General features: G+C 47.3%; 1 protein-coding gene across 1 annotated transcript in view; it reads right to left on the bottom strand.

Moving 5' to 3' along the window:
- Nucleotides 1-7,765: 7,765 nt before the first annotated feature.
- Myo1e (myosin IE) overlaps nucleotides 7,766-25,230 on the bottom strand; it is a 191,620-nt gene continuing 174,155 nt past the window's right edge. The window contains exons 24-28 of the mRNA XM_057768253.1: nucleotides 25,054-25,211; nucleotides 24,604-24,696; nucleotides 20,114-20,312; nucleotides 11,059-11,228; nucleotides 7,766-8,778 (exon numbers count right to left, since the gene is read on the bottom strand). Coding sequence (XP_057624236.1) covers nucleotides 8,702-8,778; nucleotides 11,059-11,228; nucleotides 20,114-20,312; nucleotides 24,604-24,696; nucleotides 25,054-25,211 — 697 coding nt within the window. The 3' untranslated portion in view covers nucleotides 7,766-8,701. The remainder of the gene's footprint in view (nucleotides 8,779-11,058; nucleotides 11,229-20,113; nucleotides 20,313-24,603; nucleotides 24,697-25,053; nucleotides 25,212-25,230) is intronic.

Raw genomic sequence — 25,230 nt, 5'->3', positions numbered from 1 at the left:
GAGTGTTCCTTTCTTAAGGCCTGTGCATTGAATAGATCCAAATGGCAAAGGGTACAGTCAGGGGAGGCTTTGCTAATGACTACCCATCTAGAAGACAAAAGATATGTTAGAACATTTTCCAGATCCTGTACCCCTCTCTAGAGCATCCTTGGATGCTTTTACCGACATGGACATAGGTGACTGCATCCTCTTCTTCCTGGTTAGTGACCATGGAAGGAGGTAAAACCTATTTACAATATTTGTTCTTTGTGATTCTTCAATACCTTCTGACCTTAATGAATTCTTGATCTTATCCTGCCTGTGCAAGATCCAGTGTTCAAGCCGGGCAGAGGTGGCTTGCTCCTTCAATCCCAGCATTCAGGAGGCAGAGGCAAGTGGCTCTCTGTGAGTTCAGGGACAGACTAGTCTACAAAATGAGTTCCATGACTATTATACAGAGAAACCCTGCCTTGAAAAGAAAGAAAGAGGGGCTGGAGAGATGACTCAGTGGTTAAGAGCACTGCCTGCTCTTCCAAAGGTCCTGAGTTCAATTCCCAGCAACCACATGGTGGCTCACAACCATCTGTAATGAGGTCTGGTGCCCTCTTCTGCCTTGTAATGAGTGAGGTAACCCAGACAAACATGGGATGTACTCACTTGTAGGTGGATATTAGGGATATTAGCCATAAAAGAAAAGATAACCATGCTACAATCCACTGACCCAGAGAAGCTAAATAACAAGGAAGGCTGAATGGGGATACAAGAATCTTACTGTGAAGGGGAAATAGAACAGAATAGAGGGATGGGGGGATAGGACAGCGGAGGGTCTATATGGGAATGGGGAACATGGGGACAAGAAGGGTTCCCATGGAATCCAGGTAGAGAGTACTGGGAAAGACAACTGGAACTAGGAGCATCTCTGGAATGAGCTAGAAACCTAGTGAAATGGAAGCTCGCAGGAATCTAGGGTGGTGATCCTTGCTAAGACTCCCAGCAAAGGGAGATACAGAACCTGAACCGGACATCTCCTGTAACCAGGCAAGATTTCCAGTGGAGGGATTGGGACCCCAACCCAGCCAAATAACCTTTGACCTACAATTTGCCCTGTCTATGAGATATGCTGGGACAAGGGTGTGAGAAATTATGGGAGTGGCCAACTAGTAATTGGTTCAGCTTGAGACCCATACCATGAGAGGGAACCCACCCCTGACACTGCCTGGAGAGTCATGACAGCCCAGAGACCTGGACAGAACCAAACATGACTGGCAGGAAAAGAAAAAAAGCAATGAAATGATTCCTAATGATACTCGCTGTACTCATAGATGGTGCCTAGCCCAATCGTCATCAGAGAGGTTTCAACCAGCAACTGATGGAAACAGATGTTTCCAAACATTAGGTGGAGCTCGGGGAATCCTGTGGAGGATGGGAGAAAGGATTATGGGAGCCGGAGGGACCAAGGATACCACAAAAATCCCCACAGAATAAACTAACCTGGGTTCATAGGGGCTCTCAGAGACCGAACCACCAAGTTGTGTAGCTTGGTCTTCTTCCGAGACTCCTAAGAGTGGAAGCAGGGCTCTCTGACGCTGTCACTTGCTTTGGGGACCCTTTCCTCCTACTGGGTTGCCTCATCCAGCCTTAATAGGAGAGGAGGTGCCTACCTAATCTTACTGCAACTTGATATGCCATGGCTGGATGATATACAAGGGAGGCCTGCCCTTTTCTGAAGAGAAAGGAGGAGGAGTGGGTGTGGGCAGGGGAGGAGAAAAGTGATTGGGCTGGGAAACTAATTAATTAATAAGAAAATAGAAATAGTTAAAAAAAAAAGGAGAACCACAGAAAACGTTTGTTCACAGAGACAGCAACTTCCTTTCCTCCCTCCCTCTGTCCCTCCCTCCCTCTGTCCCTTCCTGCCAAGCAAGTTGGTCCTGCTTGGCCTTCAGTTGTTACTGGCACCTGGAAATCTGATCCCGAGGTGGAGAGTCCTCTATGGTTGACTGCTGCAGTCTTGGGGGGGTGGAAGCCAGGCCGTCTTGAGTGTTGAGGCAACAGCCCTGTGGCCATAAGCCGAGAGAGCTGCAGACTCTGCTGCAGCGTCTACTGCGATGGCGGGTGCACCTGGGCTGGAGGAGCTTGTGTGGAAGAGCGTTTGCGGCTTCGAGCTGTTATCTCCCTCAGAGTCCAGCTCAGGGAGATTCTGTTCCTGCCACCCTTCTCTTGAGTTCACATACACTGAGGACGCTTTGAAACAGGCGGTTCGTCTCTCTCTTGAGAGAAGAACAAGGGCAAGCTTCCAGCAGCCGTGTAGGTTTCCCGTTCTTAACAGCTAAAGCCCTTCAGGGGTACAGTGTGGAGACAGGCTTTACCAACCTCCATTTTGAACTTCAGGCACTTCCCACCTCGAATACACAGCAAGCTTGGTGACACTCCTTACCTGTACATCTGGGAATTTGAGATTACTGAACGGCTCAAGAAATAGAAAGTTGGGTCCGGCCGCGGTGGCGCACGCCTTTAATCCCAGCACTTGGAAGGCAGAGACAGGCGGATCTCTGTGAGTTCGAGGGCAGCCTGGTCTACAGAGTGAGTTTCAGGACAGGTTCCAAAAGCAGCTACAGAGAAACCCTGTCTCAAACCCCCCAATCCCAAAAAGAAAGAAACAAAAAACTGAAAAAGCTGGACAAGTCTTTGGGTCTTCCCTTCCTCCAGAAAACCAAATCCCAGATACCTGCACTTAGCTATTCACGGCTCAAGAGGCAGGTGTGGGCTAGGAAGCCAGCAAGCAGAGGCGTGACCATCCCCACCCACCTTTTCCAGGTGTATTGAATGTGGAGTCTGCACTCTTTCTCCTTCCTCCCCAGGAAGACGGTCAGTTTCTTGGGGTTGGGTTTTCTCTGTCTCTTGGTTTAGGAGTGATGGCCTCAGTCTCCACCCCCTGAGATTTCTCAAGGGGAAATCTGTTTCCAGCTATAAAGTCTCAAAGCATCCAACCCCCTTCTCCCAGTGGAGGCAGTGGCTAACTGGGATTGTCCCCTCGGTAGCAAGGGGCCCTCAGAGTGCCTGATGGGTCTCAGACACTTTCTAGCCCTGCAAGATTTCCAGCCGGGAGTATGACCTTGAGTCAAGATCTTCTCAAATCTTGGACAAGAGGTCCCAAGAAACATAACAGGGCTGCTTGTATAAGGCCACTGGGTCCTTCCCTCTCCTGCACTGGTCCTATTTAAATATCCCACCCCACCGAACCACCAATGCCGTCCTGCGGTTTCCTCTCCAAGGTAATGTCTTCCAGTAACATGGATCCCTCTCCCCCAGTCTCAGGGAGTCTGCTTTTCCTCGGCTACTTACATCTCTCCAACTCTCTTTTCAGACAGACAGTTTCCAGTAATAGACCCTGTCCCTCAAAATAAGATGACAGTACTGCGGTTGACCTCTGACCTCCACATGCATGCGCACACACTTATATAAGGGCACACGCAGGTGCGTGCGCATACACACACTCCTAAGTTAAAATGAGAGGATAAACAGGAGTAGCCTCACCTGTGCTCTCAAACAGCTGTCTCCCTAGAGTGAGGCCCGTCGTAGAGACCCTCATGATGGGTCAGACTAGATTGAGCAGGCGAGCTGGGGTGACCATGCCAGTGAGCAGGGAGTTTTTGATAGATGTCTTGTTAGGTGGCAGACATCCTGTCGGTGTGAAACTGGGTTGGCTTTACCTGGTGTGCTGTTCTAGCTACAGGTGGGTTAAAGACCTTCACTGTCTCTTACATCCTCTTCATTACTGAGAACTGAACCCCGGGCCTGGCGCAGGGGCACAAGAATCTCTACCACTAAATTATACCCCATCCTAAAATGCTCCCCTACCAGCCCCGGGAGTGATATGTCCTTGATGATGTAAAACATGCAAAATTTATAAACATAGTCTATTTTATGAATGAGCTCTTGACCTGCATGTATTGTGTGCATCATGCACATGCCTGGTGCCCTTGAAGTTCAGAAGAGGGCACTGAATCCCCTGGAGTTGGAGCTGCCATGAAGTTGCTGGGAACCAAATGTCTTCTGGAATAACAGCCTGTGCTCTTCACCGTTGAGCCATCTCTCCAGCCCCCACAATTGTATCTCTTACAGAAACTGCTTCCTAACATCTTAACGTGAGAAGACATTAACAGGTGTCTTGAGGGAAGGCGTCAAACCCAAGAAACTGCAAATTTCTCAAGATTTGTAAATACTCTGAGCTCCACAATAAACATTTTGCCTAGTGTGGTAATTTGAATGAAAATGGCCACCATAAACTCATAGGGAGTGGTGTTATTTGACAGGACAGGTGTGACCTCATTGGAGGAAGTGCATTGCTGGGGGTGGGCTGTGAGGTTTTCAAAGCTCAAGCCAGGCCCAGTGGCTCATTTTCTCTTCTTGCTGCCTTCCAATCCAGAGATCCAGATCTAGAACTCTTGGCTTCTTCACCCCCACCACCTCTGCCTGCATGCCTCCATGCTTCCCACAATGACAGTAGTGCACTAAACCTCTGAACCTGTATGCCATCCCCAATTAAATGCTTTCTTTAAAGGTTGCTATGATCATGATGTCTCTTTACAGCAACAGAAACCCTAAGACACTCAACAATGCCTCTACTAAAGAGTACGGTGAAAGCTGCCTTTTTTTTTTCTTCTGTTTTTTTGAGATAGGGTTTCTCTGTAGCTTTGGAGCCTGTTCTGGAACTAGCTTTTGTAGACCAGGCTGGCCTTGAACTCACAGAGATCTGCCTGCCTCTGTGTTGGAGGAAGTCACTTGTTGGTTCCCGGCTGCTCAGATCCGAAATAATCACACAGGAACTGTATTATTTAAATCACTGCTTGGCCCATTAGCTCTAGCTTCTAGCTTCTTATTGGCTAACACTTACATATTAATTTAACCCATCTCCATTAATCTGTGCATCATCACAAGGTCGTGTCCTACCAACAAAGTTTCAGCACATCTGTCTCCAGCAGTGCTCCATGGCTTCCCCCTCACTCTGCCTCCTTTCTCCCAGCATTCAGTTTAGTTCTCCCTTCACCCCACCCCCGCTACCTAAGTTCTGCCCTATCAACAGGCCAAGGCAGTTTCTTTATTCACCAGTGGTATTCACAGCATACAGAGGGGAATCCCACATCACCTCTGCCTCCCATGTGTTGGGATTAAAGGCATGCACCACCATCACACAGCTTGAAAGCTGCCCTCTACCTGACAGTAGAATCCACTGTTTAGTCTACTGTGATTTGCTGTGCTGAATATAGGAGGCCCAAGAGGAAGACCTGTTTCCAGTAACGACGGGCTTCCCCTTCTTCAAACAGGGTTGCCTGATGAGGATGTCTGTAAGTCTCAAGCATTTTGTGGACTTGAACATCTTTATGGCTTGAAATCCTATTACAGAGTTTTATAAATAGCCCTTGTTGAGTTAGTAAAGCTTGTTCCCATGGCAGCCTTGGACCAGATTTCTTTAGAATGAACAGTAAGGAAGTGAGACCAAGGAACAGAGTTTTACCAGCACTAAAAGTCCATGACTTCACAGGGATGCTTGAGCTCAACTTCCAACAATAGTTGACAGATTGTGTATGCACGTGTGCACATGTATTCGTGTTCATACCAGAGGACAACCCTGGCTGCCATGAGAGGATGGATTATGTATGCACATGTAGTCACATGTGGAAGTCAGAGGAACCTTGGATGTCATGAGAGGACATTTGTGAGCATATTCCAAAGATGGTTAATAATGTCCTTATGTATTAGTCAGGGTTCTCGAGAGGACCAGAACTGATGGAGTGTGTGTGTGTGCATGTGCACACATGTGCATACGTGTGTGTGATTTATTAGCGTAGTTTACAGGCTGTGGTCCAGCTAGTCCAATGACTGTTCGCCAACACAAAGGCAAAAAATCCTTTGCCTCAGTCTATGAGGCTGGATGCCTCAGCTGGTCTTTCATATATGCCAGAGTCTCAAAGAAGTAGGCTCTAGTGCCAGGGAAGGAATGGGCTTGCCACTGAAGACCGAAGACAAGCAGGCAGAGAGAGAAAGCTTTCTTCTTCCATGTCCTTTATATAGGCTGCCAGCAGATGTGGCCCATATTAAAGGTAGGTCTTCTCACTTCAAATAATTTAATTGAAAAAAAAAAAACCTCACACAGGAGTACCAAGCCACATGGGTTTTAGTTAATTCCTGATGTAGTCAAACTGACAAGCAAAACAGCCATCACACATTGTTATATTTCTCCCCTTACATATTAAATGCCCTGACTTGGGAGTTTCTAGGGTGTCATGAAGTACTTTGAAGAGTCTCATGCCACACCGTCAGCACCCAAAGCTAAAGTTATAGTTATACATGTTGAGTAACTAGTAAGAATAAAAACTATGCTATGATAAATCCCGACACCCTAAAATTAGAGGATGGGTTGTCTTCAGGAAGGATTAGGGGAGCACTCCTCACAGGTAGTGGCCTGGGTGTGCTTCCAGTTAGCTGCCTGACTGCTGGGGTGCAGATGGTACCCATGTGGATAAGGTTGGAACTGCCCCACAGGGTTGTGATGGATCAAGCCAACACTCAGTGCAGTCTCTGGCACAGAGGTGGTCGTTTCTGAAGCCTCCTTTGGGTTTTCCTTGGACGTTCTGTTTGTAGACAGGATCTCACGTGTCCCAGGCTGGCTGTGTAGTGGAGAATAAACTTGAACTTGTGATCCTCCGACCTGTACTTCCCAATTGCTGGGATTACAGGCATTCATTCATCACCCCACTGAGTTTATGGAGTTGCCTGTTCTTCTTTAATCATTTCAAAGTTATTATTAAATGTGATGGGTGTTTTGTCTGCATGTATAGCTGTAAATCATTTGTATGCCTTGTGCCTGTGGAGGCCAGAAGAGGGTGTCAGATCCCCTGGTTCTGGAGTCACAGATGGTTGTGAGCTACCATGGGTGTGCTAAGAACTGAACAAGACTCTCTCTCTCTCTCCCTTTCTCTCTCTCTCTCTCCCCCCCACACACAGTTTCTCTGACTGATGTGGGATTCCCCTCTGTATGCTGTGAATATCATTGGTTAATAAAGGAACTGCTTTGGGCCTATAGCAGAACTATAGGGGAACAGAGCTAGGTGGGGAAAACTAAACTGAATGCTGGGAGAAAGGAGGAAGAGTCAGAGAGAAGCCATGGAGCTGCTGCTGGAGACAGATGTGCTGAAACTTTGCTGGTAGGCCATGACCTTGTGGTGATGCACAGATTAATGGAGATGGGTTAAATTAATATGTAAGAGCTAGCCAATAAGAAGCTAGAACTAATGGGCCAAGCAGTGATTTAAATAATACAGTTTCTGTGTGATTGTTTTGGGTCTGAGCTGTCGAGCAGCTGGGAACCAACAAGCGGCCTCCTCCAACATCTGGCTATCCTGGAACTCGCTTTTCAGACCTGGTTGGCCTCTAACTCACAGAGATTTACTTGCCTCTGCCTCCTGAGTGCTGGGATTAAAGGTATGCACCACCATAGTCCAACATTCTGGAAGTGTTTTTAACTGCTGAGCCATCTCTCCAGCCCCCTCTTTAATTGTCCGATTCTCCTTAGAATTCAAGAGTAGGGCGCATGAACAGAGACCTCTTAAACCATAAACTGAGATTAAGTTCTCTTGCCCACAAGATGCTCATCCCAGATATTTGTTACAACCATGGAAACTGGAGAAACAGTAGTTGGTTTGACTATACCATCTTTTTTAGGGGTGGTGGGGATTATAACCCACAATAAATGTCATGACAGAACAAGGCATTTCACTGACTCCTTTATGTTTATTTAGGAGGTAGGGGAGGGTGGTAGAAGGGTCACAGGAGAATTACCTACAGGGAAAAGGTAAGGGGGAGGGGTCTGCGGGGCTGTGCAGGAATGCAGTGACTGCTTCTGTAGGCGAAGACGAGAGGGCACATCTGTAAGTACCTGGTGCGAGTCCTGTAATAAAACCTACCTTCATGAATGGTTACAGTGGAATACTACCTGCTGCATTCATACGTGCTTCTAGATTTTTCTATATACAGTATATGATCACTTTTTATAAATGTACAGCTTGGGGAGAGATCTTTCTTATTATAAGCACAGCGTTAAACATAAAACCAACATGGGCCAGCCACATTATAACCAAAGACGAAAAGAAAGCAAGACCAACAGCCTAGCATCCAGCTCCTTCCCCACCAGCAGTCTTAGTGGCCCTAGCTCCTGCAGGCTCTGAGGAAGGGCCTGTCCTTGGCATTGACACGCGAGTGCCTGTTCACACCAAGTCCAGCCTCCAGACGGCAGGTCCTCCCTGAAGGAGGGTTGGCAGAGAGGAATGTATCAGGTGTGGAAGAGGAAGGAATAAAATGTGCTCTTCAACCAAAGGCACTTGTCAAGAGTGGCCACCTGCTGTCCCCTGGGTCTGGGGAGTGAACTAGGGGCTGTGGGTTAGATCCCTGCCCGCCCTAGCGAGCAAGTGGGGCCCCTGCTACTCTCACCAGATTTAAATACAATAAATAAATCTTAGTGGGTGGTTGTTTTTGCACTCCTGGGGATTAGGCTACCTTTTAGGGTTATTTATGGAGTGACACTCCTTGTTCCTCATCCAAGTTTGTCTGTGTCTTCCATGGGGAAGGTGCTAGCTCACTGTGGATCAGAAGGGGAGACCCCAGGAAGTCCCCTCCCCAGTCCACGTTTAGAGCTCTTCTGCCCGCACATCAGTCTCTGGGCGCCTCAGATCTTGGTGACATAATTGTTGGGAAACAGGCCCTGCTTGCCTCGCAGTCTACCCGTCCACCAGCCGGAAGGATCTGTGGAGGCAAATGGATCAGGTGAGTGTGGGCCACACCCCTGCTCCCGTGGGCTCAAGCGACTTGGTTCTAGTCACAATTTCTTGCTTCTGTGTTTTATTTCATTGTGAAAGTTTCTTGTACAGAGTGAGCTGCCCCAGGGCTGAGGATACAGCTCAGTTGATAGATCTATAGTACTTTGCCTACTATTCATCAAGCCTTGGGGTTCCATTCCCTGCACTGTATGACCCAGCATGGTGGCCCACGCTTGTAAACCCAGCACTACAAAAGTAGAAGTAGGAAGATGAAGATCAGAAGTTTAAGGCCAGCCTTGGCTAAAAGAGACCCTGTCTAAAAAAGAAAAAAAAAAAATCTAAAAGTGACCCCTTGAAAACAGAGAGGGAACCAGGCAGTGGTGGTGCACACCTTTAATCCCAGCACTCTGGAGGCAGAGGCAGGCGGATCACTGAGTTTGAGGCCAGCCTGGTCTACAGAGTGAGTTCCAGGACAGTCAAGGTTACACAGAGAAACTCTGCAACTCTGCCTCGGGGGGGGGGGGGGGGGGGGACAAAAAAGAGAGGAAGAAAGGGAAGGAGGGAGGGAGGGAGGGAGGGAGGAAGAAGGAAGGAAGGAAGGAAGGAAGGAAGGAAGGAAGGAAGGAAGGAAGGAAGGAAGGAAGGAAGGAAGGAAGGAAGGAAGACCAAATGACAACAAAAACAGACATGGAAATGTAGCACCAGTCTGCCTAGGGTCAGCCTGGTGCAGGATGACTCAGGCGCTGCTATCCTGTCTCTTTCTGCCGCTCTCACCCCTCCCAACCCCACCTCACAGTCTGTTCTGGGAGAACTGGCTCTGCCTCCGCCCTGTGCACTCCTTCCCATCCTCACTCCTCCTGCTCCTCAGTTCAGCTCTTTATGATGTTTCATATTTCAGTAGTTTATCAGAATCTGTGTTTGTTGTTATTTTCCAGACAGGGTCTCCGCTAGCCCAGGCTGGCGTCAAACTTCCTATAGCGAATGACCTTGAACTTCTGGGTTCTCCCCCTCCCCCCTTGGCTTCCAGAGTTCTGGGATCTCAGGCAGGTGCTAACACATCTTGGTCACAGCAGTGCAGAAAATCAAATTCAAGGCCTTGATCTAGAAGATTCTCTACCAACTAAGCTACCTTGCCAACACCTCTAATTTTCTAGCTTCTCAGATTTCTACAATTTTGGGAGATCCTTTCCACACGACTAGGAACAAAACTCTGTCATATTTCTAGGACATTTTTATTTTTTAAAATACACATAAATATTTATTTGGATTTTTATCCTGGTTTGGTGGAATGAAGAACAAACCTAAAGTAATTATTTTGAAGTCAGGAGTGAAGAATTGGGATAATTGCTGCCAAATGTCTCCATTTATTTCCTCTGAGAGAGGATATTTACAGGAACTATGTCGGGTACTTATTTCCCCAGCATGAGTATGTGGGCATCTCCATTCTCACCACAGGGACAAAACTCACAAGGTTCTGAAAATTAAGTTTGTGCTTACTCATTTAGTGGGAAAACTCGACCTGACCTGATGTGGATTTGTCTGGGTACTATCCTCCAACTAAGTGTGAACACTCAGTGTAGCACACAATAGATGTGTGTGTGTGTGTGTTTATATGATGTTATCAATACACACTTGTATACAACCCATCCTTCCTTAAAAGGGGCATTAGAAAAAAGTCTCAATGGACCTAACAGCCCAGGCCAGCAAACCCAATTACCGGGGAAGCTGAGGCTGGAGGATCATGAATCTGAACTTGCGCCTGGCTAGAGTGAGTTCAAGACCAGCCTAGATAAGTTAGTGACACTCCATACTAAAATAAAAAGTTCAAAGAGGACCGAGAGCATAGCCCAGTGGTAGAGGGCTTGCTTGCCTAGCATACACAAGACCTTGGATTCAATCCCTGACATTGTAAAAGGCTTTGATCATATCGTTTGAGGCCTGGTTTACCTCTGTCTACACCAGTGGTTCTCAACCTTCCTAATGCCGCAACCCTTTAATACAGTTCCTCATGCTGTGGTGACCCCCAACCATATCATTATTTTCGTTGCTACTTCATAACTGTAATCTTGCTACTGTTATGAATTGTAATGTAAATATCGGATACACAGGATACCTGATATGCAACCTCTGTGAAAGGGTCATTCGACCCCTGATGGGGTCATGACCTACAGCTTGAGGAAACACCAGTCTACACACTTCTGATAAATGAGCCCATGAATTCCCTGCGTGTTCCTTGGGAGGCTCTTACGGCCAGCCACACACTTACCTTCTTTAATAATATCAATAACGTCATTGGCATTGAAGCTGAGTTCGTCTGTGTCCTGAGCATCATAGGCATACAAGGCCTTGCACTGTGGCACCTGAGGCTTGGGCTTAGGTTGCGGCTTCGGTCTGCCCCCTGCTGGGGGAGGCCTGCTGGTTGTTTGTCTTCGGACCCTGTGGAGAGAGAGCAGGACCACGTGAGACAGGGACACCTCGAAGAAGCAGCAGTGTTTTTTGGTGGCTGCAGCAAGCTTCCTTCCGGCTGAGCCATCTTGCCAGCCTTTATACAATGCTGCCCCTTTCACAGGGTTTCTAAGGTGCATGATTCCAACTTGTTCCTATGAGTGAGCTTTTCTGAGACACGATCTCATGCATCTTAGACTCCTCAAACTCATTGTGTAGCCAAGGATGACCTTGAACTTCTTCTGATCTTCCTGCTTTCACATTCCAAGGACTGGGATTAGGGACAGGGACGCACACCTTCTCATCTTCATGGCCTCATTCATGCTAAGCAGAATTCTGCTAACTGAGCTACAATCCCAGTCCTAGAAGCGAGCTCTTTAAACTTGCATCTGGAACAGTTATTTCGTATGTTTAGAAAGAGCTCGTTTTAGAAAGGACAGGGAAAGTGAGAAAACATTTCCCCCACTTAGCTTACGGCCAACCCAAAGCAAAGCCAGCAAAGGGAACTTAGGTTATGCACTCTTCTGGATGGGAGAGCAGTGGGATGGCTCCATGGGGAAAAGGCACTTGCCACCAAGCCTGGCGACCTGACTGTGATTCCCGAGCCCCACATGGTGGAAGGAAAGAGGTGACTCTCAAAAACTGTCCTCTGACCTCCACACATGTACCACAACGTGTGCATACCTACACATACACTAACAGATACATGTAACCAGAAAGAGAGGGTCTGAGGTAAGTATCAACGTGGGAAGGGCTGTCTTTTAGGCCTAGCCATATCTACTCAAACCTATTAGAATAGAGAACAAAGGGGACAGCCTTAAAGAAAGACTCATCATTCCATTTTTGATCCATGCTTTCAAGAGGCCACAGCCTTGTGCTTGCTGAGCTCCTAGGATGACAAATGTGCCCTAGATGTCATGAGCTAGCTTCATCAGGCGGGAGGGGGATGGGGTAGGCACTGCATGAACCTTGTCTCTGTCCCCAGGCCAGTGGAAAGCAGCAGACCCCAGGATAGCTCCAGCTCTTCATCCAGGCCATCACACACTTCTGTCTCATGACAGACTAACTCAGGGATCTTTACAATGACATCATCTCACACCCAGCATCCACTGGACCTCTCCCTTGTCTGAGAAGTGCTTATTCCTGGCCAGCAAGCAAGTTTTTGATTAAACGCCTATATATATTGGGCATGTGTCAGCATCTGGTTAGGAAGAACCCTTAGCCAGGACTAATCATCTGCTCTCCTAGCAACAAGAAATGGGGGTGGGGTGGACATCAAGCACCTCAGGAAGGAGAGAAGAAGCCTACAGCCTAGAAGTTCACAGGGCATGTTGGGGATATGTGCACAGATGCCCACATACCTGGGTTCACAAACCCCACCTCCAGAGACTTGTACAAGAAAGTTCAGTCTCCTACATCCAAAAGTGTGTGTGTGTGTGTGTGGGGGGGCTATTGTCCTTAGGGCTGAGTGGTGAAGCCTGGTGAGGAAGGAGTGTCCCAGGATACCAGGGTGTGGCACACTCTTCCGTGGGAGGATCCCGAGGGAGGGAGAGAGTGGGAAGACGAGACCATCGATCTACATGGGCAGCTGGAACCACTACATAGTCTTCTTGTTGTTGCTCATTACTGTTTTGAGACAGCGCCTGTACTTGAGTTCGGAGTGCAGCTAAGCAACAGGGAAGCCTCAACTGATGAAGAGCCCACTATCTCTAGGGATGAGTGGACTGGGGACCTGGAGGCTGCACAGAGCCCAGCCAGTCACAACAGCCCTTACCCAGGCTAGCTTAGAAAAAGCCCCAACAGCCTGGGAAACGCAGCCAATATTTTTTTTTTGTCACTAGGTGGCAATGCTGCGTAATAAATATGGAGAACTAATGGCTTTCAACACACTGCCAGAAACTGATTAATGAGGTCTTTTAGGTACCAGGAGCTGGCCACTCCCAGCCAGGGTGACTGCCAGCTCAGTACAGAAGGGTCCCTGAGCAGAGCTGGCTCGGTCCCCACCAGGGCTGATGGCTTAAACTTCCAGGAATTGTGTCAAATACTTGTGAAACACAGTCATTAAAAATTAAATCTTACAAACTTAACAATTAAATTAACAAAGAAAATAAATATGCAAGCTTTGTCCCTTCAGAACCGTTTTTCGGCCCCTGCTCTGAAGGTTATGGAAGTCCGTTACTGGTGTGAAGTGGAAACACCGTAACTCCTGTGACTGCCAAGCCAGCCCCTTCGGTGTAGCCATGCTGGAGGCCTGACACAAGGCCATGGTATGTGTATTTACCACGTCTTAGCTCGCTTCCTACTGCCACCATGAAATCCTGACCAAAGCGACTTGGGAATTCTTGGCTTCCTTGTCCTGGTTACAGTTCATCACAAAGGGAAGTCTGGGGAGAACTCTCAGGGACTGAAGCCGAGACCATGGAAGAATACTGCTTACTAGTGTGTTCATTCGCTTTTATATATAACCCAGGACCTAGGGGTATCTCATCCATCACTAAACAAGAAGATGCTCCACAGACTTGCTCACAGGTAAATCTGAAGGAGGCAGTTCCTCAGTGGAGGTCCGTCTTCCCAGGTAAACCTAGCTTGTGCCAAGTTGACAAAACCTAGGCCACGTCCCCCAGGAACTGGCAATTGTTGCATGCTGCTGCTCAGGAGACCCTTCCAATAACAACCAGATTCATCCTGATGTGAAAAACGTTTCCCTGCGGTTGGGGAGATTTAACAGCACTTGCTGTTCTTGCAGAGAACCCTGGTTTGGTTCCCAGGACCCACAGGGTGACTCACAACTGTCTGTGACTCTAGTCCTTGGGGATCTGACACTCTCTTCTGGCTTTTGAGGGTTCAAGGCACACATATGGTGCATAGACACACATCCAGGCAAAACAACTATACACATGAAATAAGATAAAAGTTAAAATGCTTTCCAGGACAGGCTCCAAAACCACAGAGAAACCCTGTCTCGAAAAACCAAAAAAAAAAAAAAACCAAAAAAAAAAAAAAAAAAGTTAAAATGCTTTCTGGAGTGAAGCTTGACTGCACACACCTGTAATTCCAGCACCCTGAGGCTGAGCAGGAAAATCACCAGGAGCTCAAGGTCAGACTGAAACGGGTCAGGTCTCAGAAATCAAATAAAAACAAACAGCAGACTTTCTCTCCACTTGTTCTGAACTGGCTGTACAAGGTTTGGGTGATTTTGGTCCCTCTGATACTTTATGCTGTTTGTATTTCTAATTACTGTCCCTTCCCACCTCCTGGCCCATCCCACGTTACAAAGGCAGGTCGTCCACTGGGAAAACGGGGACTGACTGCAGTGAGAATCTCAGTTTAACAATAGAGTTTCTATCCCTGACGATATCGCAATAGTCAAAGTCTTGCTTTGTCTACGGGCCTGTTTGTATCTCTGCAGACGCATGTTAGTATACAGCTATAAAACTACCAAACAAATTTAATATCTGATTTGATGTACTTTTCTTAATTAAAAAGTTTTACATTATTTATTGTATGTGTTGAGGGGATGCACACCATAGCATTTGTGGAGGTCAGAGGGCAGTTTGCTGGAGATGGTTTTCTTATTCTACCAAGGGGATTCAGGGGACTGGAGGCAGGTCAGCAGGCTTGGTAGCAAGTGTATTTACCCGTGGAGCCATCTTGCTGCTGCTCTATTTAATTAAAAAAAAATGAATTTTATGTATATGGGTGCTTTGTCTGCATGTATATCTGTGTACCATGTGTGAGCTTGATGCCCCTGAAAGCCGAGAGGGCACTGGATTCTCTGGAAATGGAATTACAGATGGCTTTGAGCTGCCGGGTGAGTGCTGAGAACAGAACTCAGGTCCTCAGGAAGAACAGCAAGAGTTCTTAATAGCTAACCCATCTCACTAGTCCCATATGTAATTATTTTTACAAAGGAACTAGCTTTCCTGTTGTGACTTGATGGCCCTCAGTTCAGGCAATTTGCATACATTGCTTTATGTTTTTTGTCCCTCAACACTACGAATGTATGAAGAATTGACTTAACTTCTCTCTCTTACCCTCTCTCTTTTATTTATTTATTTATTTATTTTTGAGCAGGGCATTTTACTCAAGTATAATCACACTATAGCCCAGAATGCAATTCATTTTTCCTAAGGAAATATGCACAGCACATTTGAGTTGCATGCTGAGAAATTACCCAGCAAGGTGAATTCTACATTAGTGGCTGGCGAAGACCACAGTGCAGGAACTGAGATCAATGCCAGTTGACATTCAGGGCCTCATAGACTGCTGGGGGATGCAACTGAGAAACAAAAAGCTAACTGGCATCAAACATCTCCAAACTGAGGACTAGTCAATACCCCTATCCTGGTCTATTAGGACGTGGGTGTGATGATCAGAGATGAAGCTGTTCTGTGAATGGTCCATAGGACGTGGGTGTGATGATCAGAGGTGAAGCTGTTCTGTGAATGGTCCATAGGACGTGGGTGTGATGATCAGAGATGAAGCTGTTCTGTGAATGGTCCATAGGATGTGGGTGTGATGATCAGAGATGAAGCTGCTGTATGAAGCACATGGGATACAGAGCAGGTAGGAATTTGTGACTTTAAGTTGTTCAGATTGAGGCAGTGCCTAGTGACAGCTGCAGCATCCTTGTACCAGTGTGCCCTGGCTCTGCTCTGTACCGTAACTGTACAGTCAGTCCACAGTGTACTAGGGAGTGTTCCCTGTCTAACTCCCTAGGAGCAAATACAAAAGAATGTGGTCGAGATCTTGCTTAGAATGTGTGAGTTTCTGGGCTTGATTCCTAGAACTACAGAAAAACAGCTCCCCCCAGCTCAAGCTGCATTGTGCTTTGTTATATATTTAATCCTATAATCTTTAAGAAAACCCAGAAGGGGGGCTTTTCATTTATTATTCATTTTTTAAAGTTTAATTAATCAATTAATTTGCCAGGGTGTGTGTAATGCTTGCCAGGGCTTGTGAGTGGAGGTCAGAGGACACATTTTGGGGGGGGGGCTCTATTCTCTCCTACCATGTGGGTCCTAGGGACCAAACACAGGTCCCCAGGCTTGGTGACAAATACCCTGACCAGCAGAGTCATCTCACCATTTCTATTATTGGCATCTTATTCTTCCCATTATACACATGAAAACACCAAGGCACACAAGCTAAGCAGAAGGCACGAGCTGCCCAACAAGCATGGCTCAGTATGTTTGATGGGTGAAAACAAAAGGAACATATGAACTAGACTCCCGTCCCATCCTTCCAACTGCGCTAGGCCACTTTCTGTGAACTTTCTGAGCCGCTCCCATCATTCCCAAGGTGGGTTTGCTAGGGAGGGCTGGGGATTTAGCTTTTGAATATCACTGCTTTTGTTCTGCAGATGTGAAATGTGGGTCTTGAATTTCCAAGAAGGAAAAGAATAGAGTCTTATTGTATTGGCTTTAGAAATCACGTTCTGCTCCAAAGGCTGAAACCATAGACGTTACTGGAAGTATGAGAGCGGGTGCCAGGAATTCCTAAGACCTGGAGTCAGCTTGAGCCAGGTTCCGGCTGCTCCTGTAGACTGTAGGTTGAGAATATTGCTATTGGACGCTTGCTGGACATTTTAAGCCTTTTGAAAATATGACTCTTTAGGAGAGTACTGCCTGACAGGAGACTCTCAGGCAGCAACTACAGCTTCCTAGCGATCCCTCCTTTCCTGCGTGGCGGGAAGCCCTGCCACCCAGCACCTGCCCTACTATTCTGTTTCCCTGACTTCTAGTTTGCTCAACCTCCGGAGCTTCTTTGGAAGCTCCTGTAGCCATTCTCTCACGAAACAGAACAGAGGATTAAAAACGACAACAGACATTTTCAGTCTCGGTTTCAAATCTTCCACAGTGGACTGTCCGCAGATCACATTACAGTGACCACAGGAAAAGCTGTCCAGCACATGAAGCCAGGTCAAGAGTCACTAGGAATCAGGGTGAAGGTGGGGAAAAGCTCTGTGATTGTTGCAGAGTCTGCCTTCTTCTCTTGAGAATCAGGGCAGATCTTTTGAGACCGGATCTCACTGTGTAGCTCTGACTGGCCTGGAGCTCACTCTGTAGACCAGGCTGGCTTGAAACTCACAGAGATCCACCTTCCTTAGTGTTGGGATTAAAGGTGTGCACTGCCATGACTGGGTGTGTATGGGGGGAACAAAACAAACAAATGAAAGACAATCTCAGGGCGGATCTTTACCCGGAAAGCATCACTAACGCTTAGTGTCATCTGAAGAACGATGACAAGCGTGGTGGCAATCATGTGCAGGAATGCCACAGAACAAAGGTGGAGGAGCTTGAGGGGCTGAGGATGAAGCTCGGGGTAAAGCATTTGTTTAGCATGTGTAGCGGCCTGGGTTCCATCCCCAACACTACAGAAAAAGGAAAACAACAAAAGGAGGAAAAGACAGACAGACAGACAACAGACTTTGTTGGAATGATAACTAATTTAGTGAACTTGTTGCTCTCTCCCAAACCGACTGGCTGAGTGGCAATTAACTAATGCTTCCCTGAACAAGCTTGAGGTGCTAATGACACCATTTGATATCAGCCATGGTGCAAGCTCCCAAAGAAGTGAAGATTGTGCAGAATGCATCTGTGCAGAAAAAGAACCCTGAGGGAAGAGAAGCCCAGGGTGTGGAGGACCAGGGAGGAGGCTGTGGTGGTCCAGGTCTAGGCTGGTAAATTCAAGGCAAGCCTTTGGCACTTTGATCTCAATCGGAATCCTCATCCTTGTGGAGAAAGAACAAGTCTGGGATTCTCTTCGGCTCCAGCACAGCTTGTCTTTTGGCAAAGAGAAACTGTTAAATTTAGGTAACCATGAGCCTCCTGAAATGCCACAGTCAAGTTCTCTGCCACATTAGAAAATGAATTTTCAAAGTTTGTGTTGTAGAAAATAAATGCTAGGCTCCTAATTGCTATCCCCTTGTTTGCATGTGTGTCTTGTGTATGTGCGCCACCCAAATGCAGTGTCTTGTAAGCCAAAAGAGGGCGTCTAATCACCCTAGAAGAGCTAAGGGGGTTGTGAGCGCTGGGAACTGAAAACAGTGAAAGCAGTCAGTGTTCTCAACCACTGAACCATCTCTCCCCCGTACCATCCCCCTTTCCTGCCTCCTGTGTTTTTCTTTCTTTCTTTAGAGACAAGTCCTGGCCTTTAGCTGAAGTTGGCCTGGAACTCAAACTATAGCAATCCTTTTGCCCCATCCTCCCAAGTGCTGGAATTAAAGGCAGGAGCCACCACGTTCAGCTAAATTCCTACGTTTTAAGGACTGCCTGCAAAGCACGTCTAGGTGTGTTGTGTAATGAGAAGACGGGCTAGGATTCTTGTGGCTGTCGGACTCAGTGTGCTAAGGGCAGAGTATACATGTGTCAGGCAGGAAAGTCCCATCGCCTGTTGGACAGTGGTGAAGCTTCCTTCCTCCCAGACAGTCTTCAAGACGCCCCGTGTGCACACAGGGGCCCAGAGGCAGGGGAGGGTGCGATAAGACTTCAACAGGGCTGGAAGGGAGCAGCCTTGGTGAAGACCCAGCGTTCCTACATCGCCTACTTTTGGCTGACAGATGCTCCCGGCTGGCCCATATGCAAGTCTGCAACTTGCAAGGCAGGCTGAAAAGATGGTGCTGCTTGCCAAAACCAAAGCAAATAGGAAGCCAGCAGACAGAGTGAGGAGACTTGGAGGGTGGCTGCTTATAATTCCCTGCCTACTTTAGAACACAAAATGGGACCCAGGAACAGTCTCGGGCATATGATACTTGGGCATATGAATAGCATCTGAATCGAGTGAAAAGCCCACTGCCATAACAGTACCTTCTAAGCCCACCATTCTTTGAACCTTATCAATTGGACACCAGCTCCTCTTTGGATTTCTGTGCACCATGTTTGGTGAATGGCACCTCACTGTCTGGGAACTAGGTAGAAATGTACCTGGGAGAACATCTCAGTTGGTATTTGGCTTATGACATGAGCATGAGGACCTGGGCTCAGATAACCAGCACCCATGCCAAAAGTTGGCTGTGGCAGTGCGTGTAATCCCAGCTCTGGGGAGGTGGAGAGTGAAGGACTGCCGAGGCTGACCAGACAATCGGTGAGCTATAGGCTCAGCGAGAGACTGCATCTCAAATAATAATGGGATAAGAAAGTGGATGCCACCTGAAGCCCACACATGTATGCTACACACACACACACACACACACACACACACACATTCACTGCCACAGTCAAATTTGAGTCATTTCTGCTCCTGTAAGTAACCCCACATTCATATTCCTGTAAGTAACCCCCCAAAAACTCATGGCTTCATCAAGTTGGACTTTGGAGGTGTGCATACTTTGGTCTGCCATGGGTTCCCTGTCAGGGGGTGAGTAGACCTGTGTGCTCCATCTCCCCAGGAAATGTTTTGTCATACAACAGTCTTACGCTGACATGTGTGTGTATTTGGAACAGAACCCAGGTCCTCCGCAAAGACAGTAAGTGTTCTTAACTGCTGAGCCATTTCTACTGGGACCTTGGTATCCTATTCTAAATGGTGCTGAAACCATGAATTGTTACATTTATGCCACTGCAGGCACAGATACAACTAAGAAAACAGACAACTGTCACCCCTTAACTACAGCAGATGAAAACAAAGATCACTCATTAGCAGATTCTTGTGACTGAGTGCACGTAACTTGATATTTCCAAGGAAAGCCCCTTCCCAGGGGATGAAATGGGCTAGGCTGCTATTAACTTGGCCCCCGGTCATGGGTCCGAGATTACAGGACTTCGGTAGAAAACTGAACTTCAGAATCAGTATTGATGCCCACAGGACCCTGAACCCTCTGCAGGATTAGTGAAGTAGAGTTCGCTGACTTTCCCACAAGACATGGGAAATCTTACCCAGCAGCACCCTGGTCTGGGACTTTGAGGAAATCCAGGCTCTCTGGGGTCTGTGACAATCGGTCTGAGCCTGTTGACTGTTGCCGTGGCAGGGGTGGGCGGGCCATAGAGGTGTACAGGCTTTTCTGACTGGACCTCTGGTTTCCAGAAGCATGAGGAGGCACAAACTGGTTTCTGATGACTCCATTTTGATGGCATCCTAGAGAGGAAAAAGAAGAAACAATGCCAATTTCCGAAGCTTTGCCGAAAGGCCCCTCATTCTTATTCCATTAACTAGCTAAAGGCAAGTGACTTAGCTACTCTGCTTCTCTGTTCCCCCATCTGAAAATATTACTACCAGTGATACATTGTTTAAGATTTATTTATTTATTTTATGCATACGAGTGCTCTATCTGCATGTATGACTTCATGCCAGAATAGGGCATCAGAACCCTCTATAGATGGTTTTGAGCCACCAAGTGGTTGCTGGGAATTGAACTCAGGATCTCTAGGAGAGCAGCCAGTGCTCTTGACCTCTGAGCCATCTCTCCAGCCCCAAGTAATACATTGTAAGGAAGTTAATAGACTATTTTCCTCCCAATTTTACTGAGGTTTAACTAACAAATCAGATTGTATTTGGGGACTATGACATGATAGCACCAATGCCACCTGCCTAGGAATGTCTCAGCTGAGCTTGAGTGTGGCAGCAGAATTTCTAGATATCTGGGTTCAAGTCCACAGTCAGAGCAAACTGAGTTTGCAGCCAGCTGGCAGGGCATTTTTAAGTCCATGAGGTCATGTCTCAGGAGGGCAGTGGACTAAATAGTTGGACATTCATTTTCAAGGAGTGAGTCTCAGTTGTCCTTGTCCTTGACTGCTGTGTGACGTATGGGAAACCCTTCACATAGGCAAGGGAATACAGCCATCTATCTAGCCAGATCAAGTAGACAAAGAAAGTTCTGTGTATCAAACAGTGATTTCGAGTTAAGATTGCAAAAGTTGCCGGGCGGTGGTGGCGCACGCCTTTAATCCCAGCACTCGGGAGGCAGAGGCAGGCGGATCTCTGTAAGTTCGAGGCCAGCCTGGTCTACAAAGGGAGTTCCAGGAAAGGCTCCAAAGCTACAAGAGAAACCCTGTCTCGAAAAACAAAAACAAAAACAAAAACAAACAAAAAAAAAGGATTGCAAAAGTCTGCATTTATCAGTGAGTCATGGATGCATGGTGGGGTAGGCCCTCGATCATGGGGCCATCGTTACTCGCTGCCATGTATGAAGTAGCCCTATCTCTCTTCCTGCTGACACATCAGACAGAATGGAGAATCATTCTCCTTGAGGCCCACTTCAGTTGTGCAGGCCAGAAAACTGCAACATTCTCTAGTAGCAGTGGAGTGGCCAGGGCTCAGGGATTCAATTCTGGCTCTGAAAACCACATTGGTCTTGAGCAAGGACTGTAATTGCTTAGAAGGTCAGCTTCATCCTTAAAGGGCGAGGAGACTGGTCCAACGTTTACCAGCCTCCTTCCATCTCTGCTATTCATTTCTCTGTTATCTTGGCATCCTTCTAAAGGTACAAGTGAGCTTTCCCCTTCCCAGCAACAATGAAGCAGGTCCCTATTCTGAATGGCAGTGTTCTGGGGCACAGAATTTAGAAGTATGGCTTTCCATCCAGCCAGCTCTCTTGCCATTTCCTCCCACAGGCTCCAGGCTGGGTGGAAACTAGACGCTTGAGACTAATAAGACTTTCTCCTCATCTGACCCAGTGAATAAAATTTGAAGGGCTCCCCATAGCATCTGGGATTGGAGAGGACACTGAGGCCCCACTCACTGCCAAGAGCGCTAAGGAGAGGAAAGGAGTGTGTTAGAGTGGGGAGTTTCCGAGGGCACAGAAGAGTAGGGGCGTGTCCCCATGTCGCCAGAGACTCTTTTGTCCACACTGAGATCACAGACCAAGAACACACACTCAGCAGATATATTTCATGCCTGTTGAAATTAATAATAAAATTTGGCTTGTATTATACATGCTTTTCAGATTTCATTGTTCTACGAATTCATTTTTATTACATTTTACAAAAGTATGGTTTGTGGTGAGCTGGGAAACGTTTTAAGATCCAAAGGAACTGAGGGTTGAGGAAAGAGTTCAGCCGTCTTGCAAGCATGAGGATGTGCGTTCAATCCCCAGCACCCACCCAGACAAAGCGAGGGTTGGTGGTTCATGTTTGTAATCCCAGCACTGGGGAGATGGAGACAGGAGAATCCCTGTGTCTGGGTAGGCACCCAGTCCAGCCTAATTGGTCCTAGTAAGATACTCTGTATGACCAGGTGGTGGTAGTGCACGCCTTTAATCCAGCACTTGGGAGGCAGAGGCAGGTGGATCTCTGTGAGTCCGAGGCCAGCCTGGTCTACAGAGGGAGTGTCAGGACAGTAAGGTTATGCATGGTTCCCAAGAATCAATATTTGAAGTTGGTCTCTGGCCTCTACATGTATGTGTGCAACATGTATATGCACCCCTTCTCCATTTTCACCTGCAGACATACCACCAACAAGCACATGGACCTGTACCCCGCCCCCCAAATACCACCTCCAGTAAATAAACCCGAGAAATGGAAAGTTCTGGTCATCACTTTTATAGACCTTTTGAGAAGTGTTGCTTTAATGGACTTGGGTTAGTTTCTCACTTGACTGATGAGGAAACTGTTATTTAGAGGTTGAGGCTATGTTCAAGGTCAGGTGCACTGTGGGCAGATGCAAAGGAGCAGCCAGGTAGTTCTGGCAGGAGGCCAGCACTAAACAGGAACACAGCATGCATGTGTAAACCCTGCTTCTCCTGGGTTCCTCTGAGCTTGGATGCTCCTCAAGGGGTAAAGAAGAAAAAGAGGAAAGACATCTTGGCTAAGGTGAGGCAGAGACTCCAAAGGCTAGGAGAACTCATTTCTCACTGCTGGGCAGTGCTCACGCTTAGAGTACAAGTCTGAGATCCCAGAGAAGAAGATTAAGGAATTGCTTGGAATTACTTATCTTGGGCTCTGAGGCAAATAGGATCGATCCTCTTGTCTGCTAAGACTTGGCTCAAATACGGCCCCAAGATGACCTGTTCAGACCTATCCTAAAATGATCGACATCCTATTCTGGGGACAGTTTCTTACAGTCTGAATTTTGTGAGTGATGGAGATTTGTTTTTATTTAAATACTGGAAGTATGGGGATGGGCAATGTAGGTCAGTTGGTAGAGTGTGTGCCTAGCACACACAAAGCCCTGGCTTCAAGCCCCAATATTACACAAACTGGGTATTTACTGCTGGTAACCCCAGCACTTCGGAGGCAGAGTCAGGGGGAAGGTCAGAAACTCAAGACCATGCTCAGCAACACAGCAAATCTGGAGCTAGTTTGGGCCATAAAATCCTCTTTAAAAACAAAAAAGCTGGGTGTGGTAATTCACATCTTTAATCCCAGTGCTCCAAAGCAGAGGCAGATGGATCGCTGTGAGTTGGAGGCCAGCCTGGTCTATTTATTGAGTTCTAGAACAGCAGAAACATAGCGAGACCCTGTTTTTATTTTTTAGGAACAGAATTTCTCTACATAGCATAGCCCTGGCTGTCCTGGAACTCACTCTGTAGATCAGGCTGGCTTCCAACTCACAGAGATCCATCTGCCTCTGCCTCCCAAACGCTGGGGTTAAATGTGTCCTACACTGTGCTCTGAAGACCCTGTCTTAAAAAACAGAAACAAAACAAGCTGAAAAATATGAAACAAGGGCCAAAAAAAAGCTTTGGTAACATTCTGTAATGCCCCCAGATATTATTTTAGGTTAGGGACGTCTCCTGGATTTCATTTCCCTAAGAATAGATGTTCTTCTATTAATTCGCCAGGCCATTAGCTAATTATGAAACATAGCTGCAGTATGCGGCTGAGCCTGGTGCCGGTGGGTTAAAACCCGGAAGAATCCTGGGCCCATCAAGGCAACATCTGGCGTCATAAAACCAGCAGCGTTCTGCTTGAGGTGAACAGGAACTCATTTATCTCTCTCTGCCCTAGGAAGTGACAGAGGTGGGGAATGAAACCCAGATTGTTCCTTCTGCTGCAATGCGGGCTCACTGACTTTGTCCCCTGAACTTCAGGGTCATGTGGATGGCGGCTGAGGATTCACTAGCTGACGGGTTTCTTCCTGAGCACTCTCTGTGTTTCCTTAGTGTGTGTGGACATGCGTAGATATGCATGTGGAGGCCAGAGGTGACCTCATGTGCTCTTCTTCACGAGTCATCCATCTTATTTCCTGAGACAGAGTCTTTCACTGGTGCCTAGTGCTCACTGATTAGGTAAGGGGGCAAACAAGAATTTTCCTGCCTGTCTCCCCAGACTGGGATCCCAAGTCATGCCACAGTGCCCAGCTTTTTTATGTGGATGCTGACGCTTGAAACTCCAGTCAGACTGAAACATTTCTCTAGCTCTCTGAACATCCTTGGTCAGTTGCAGGTCCAGACTCAGTGGTCCCTCTCCACGGAGAATGTGTGGCTTACCTGGGGGAGCAGGGGCAGCTCTCATTGGGTAATTGGCATTCTGAGTTCCACCAGAATACCCTCTGCTTTGGATGGTGTTCCTTCTGGTGGGACCTGAAATAAACAAGCAACCGGGAATCGAACTCAAGTCATCGGGCTTGGTGGCAAGCGTGTTTACCCACTGAGCCATCTCATTAAGCCCCAAATTCAGGTTTCTGTCTTTATATCAGCCCAAACAAATTGTTTTAAATACAACTAGGACACGAATGCCAGGTATACTGTGCACGAGAATACAAGCACTTAGCATGCTTCTGCCTGTCCATTCTCCTTGACATCGCTTTAGTTTGCAGTGTTCTATCTCTTGAGAATCCCACCACAACCAGCAGCAGAAACATAGACTCTTTGTCCCCAGATCTGCACAGAAGAGCCAGGTGCACGGTACCAGCAGAGGCAGGGCCTAGGGACACTTACGAGAGTTCTTGGGCAGCCCAGGTCCAATGCTGACCTGCAACACTTTGTTGCTGGGCTTGAGGGTGGCCAGGTCGCCGAAACCTTGGTGGAACTGCACTTGCCGGGACCCTCCGGCACTCCAGGGACCCCAGTTCTCCTTTTTTAACTTCAGTTCAAGGCTGTGGGAAGCACATTGAT

This window comes from Chionomys nivalis, chromosome 4, assembly GCF_950005125.1.
Source record: "Chionomys nivalis chromosome 4, mChiNiv1.1, whole genome shotgun sequence".
NCBI lineage: Eukaryota > Metazoa > Chordata > Mammalia > Rodentia > Cricetidae > Chionomys > Chionomys nivalis.
Note: the sequence above shows the minus strand (reverse complement) of the source record. Positions and strands in the feature narration are given on the sequence as shown.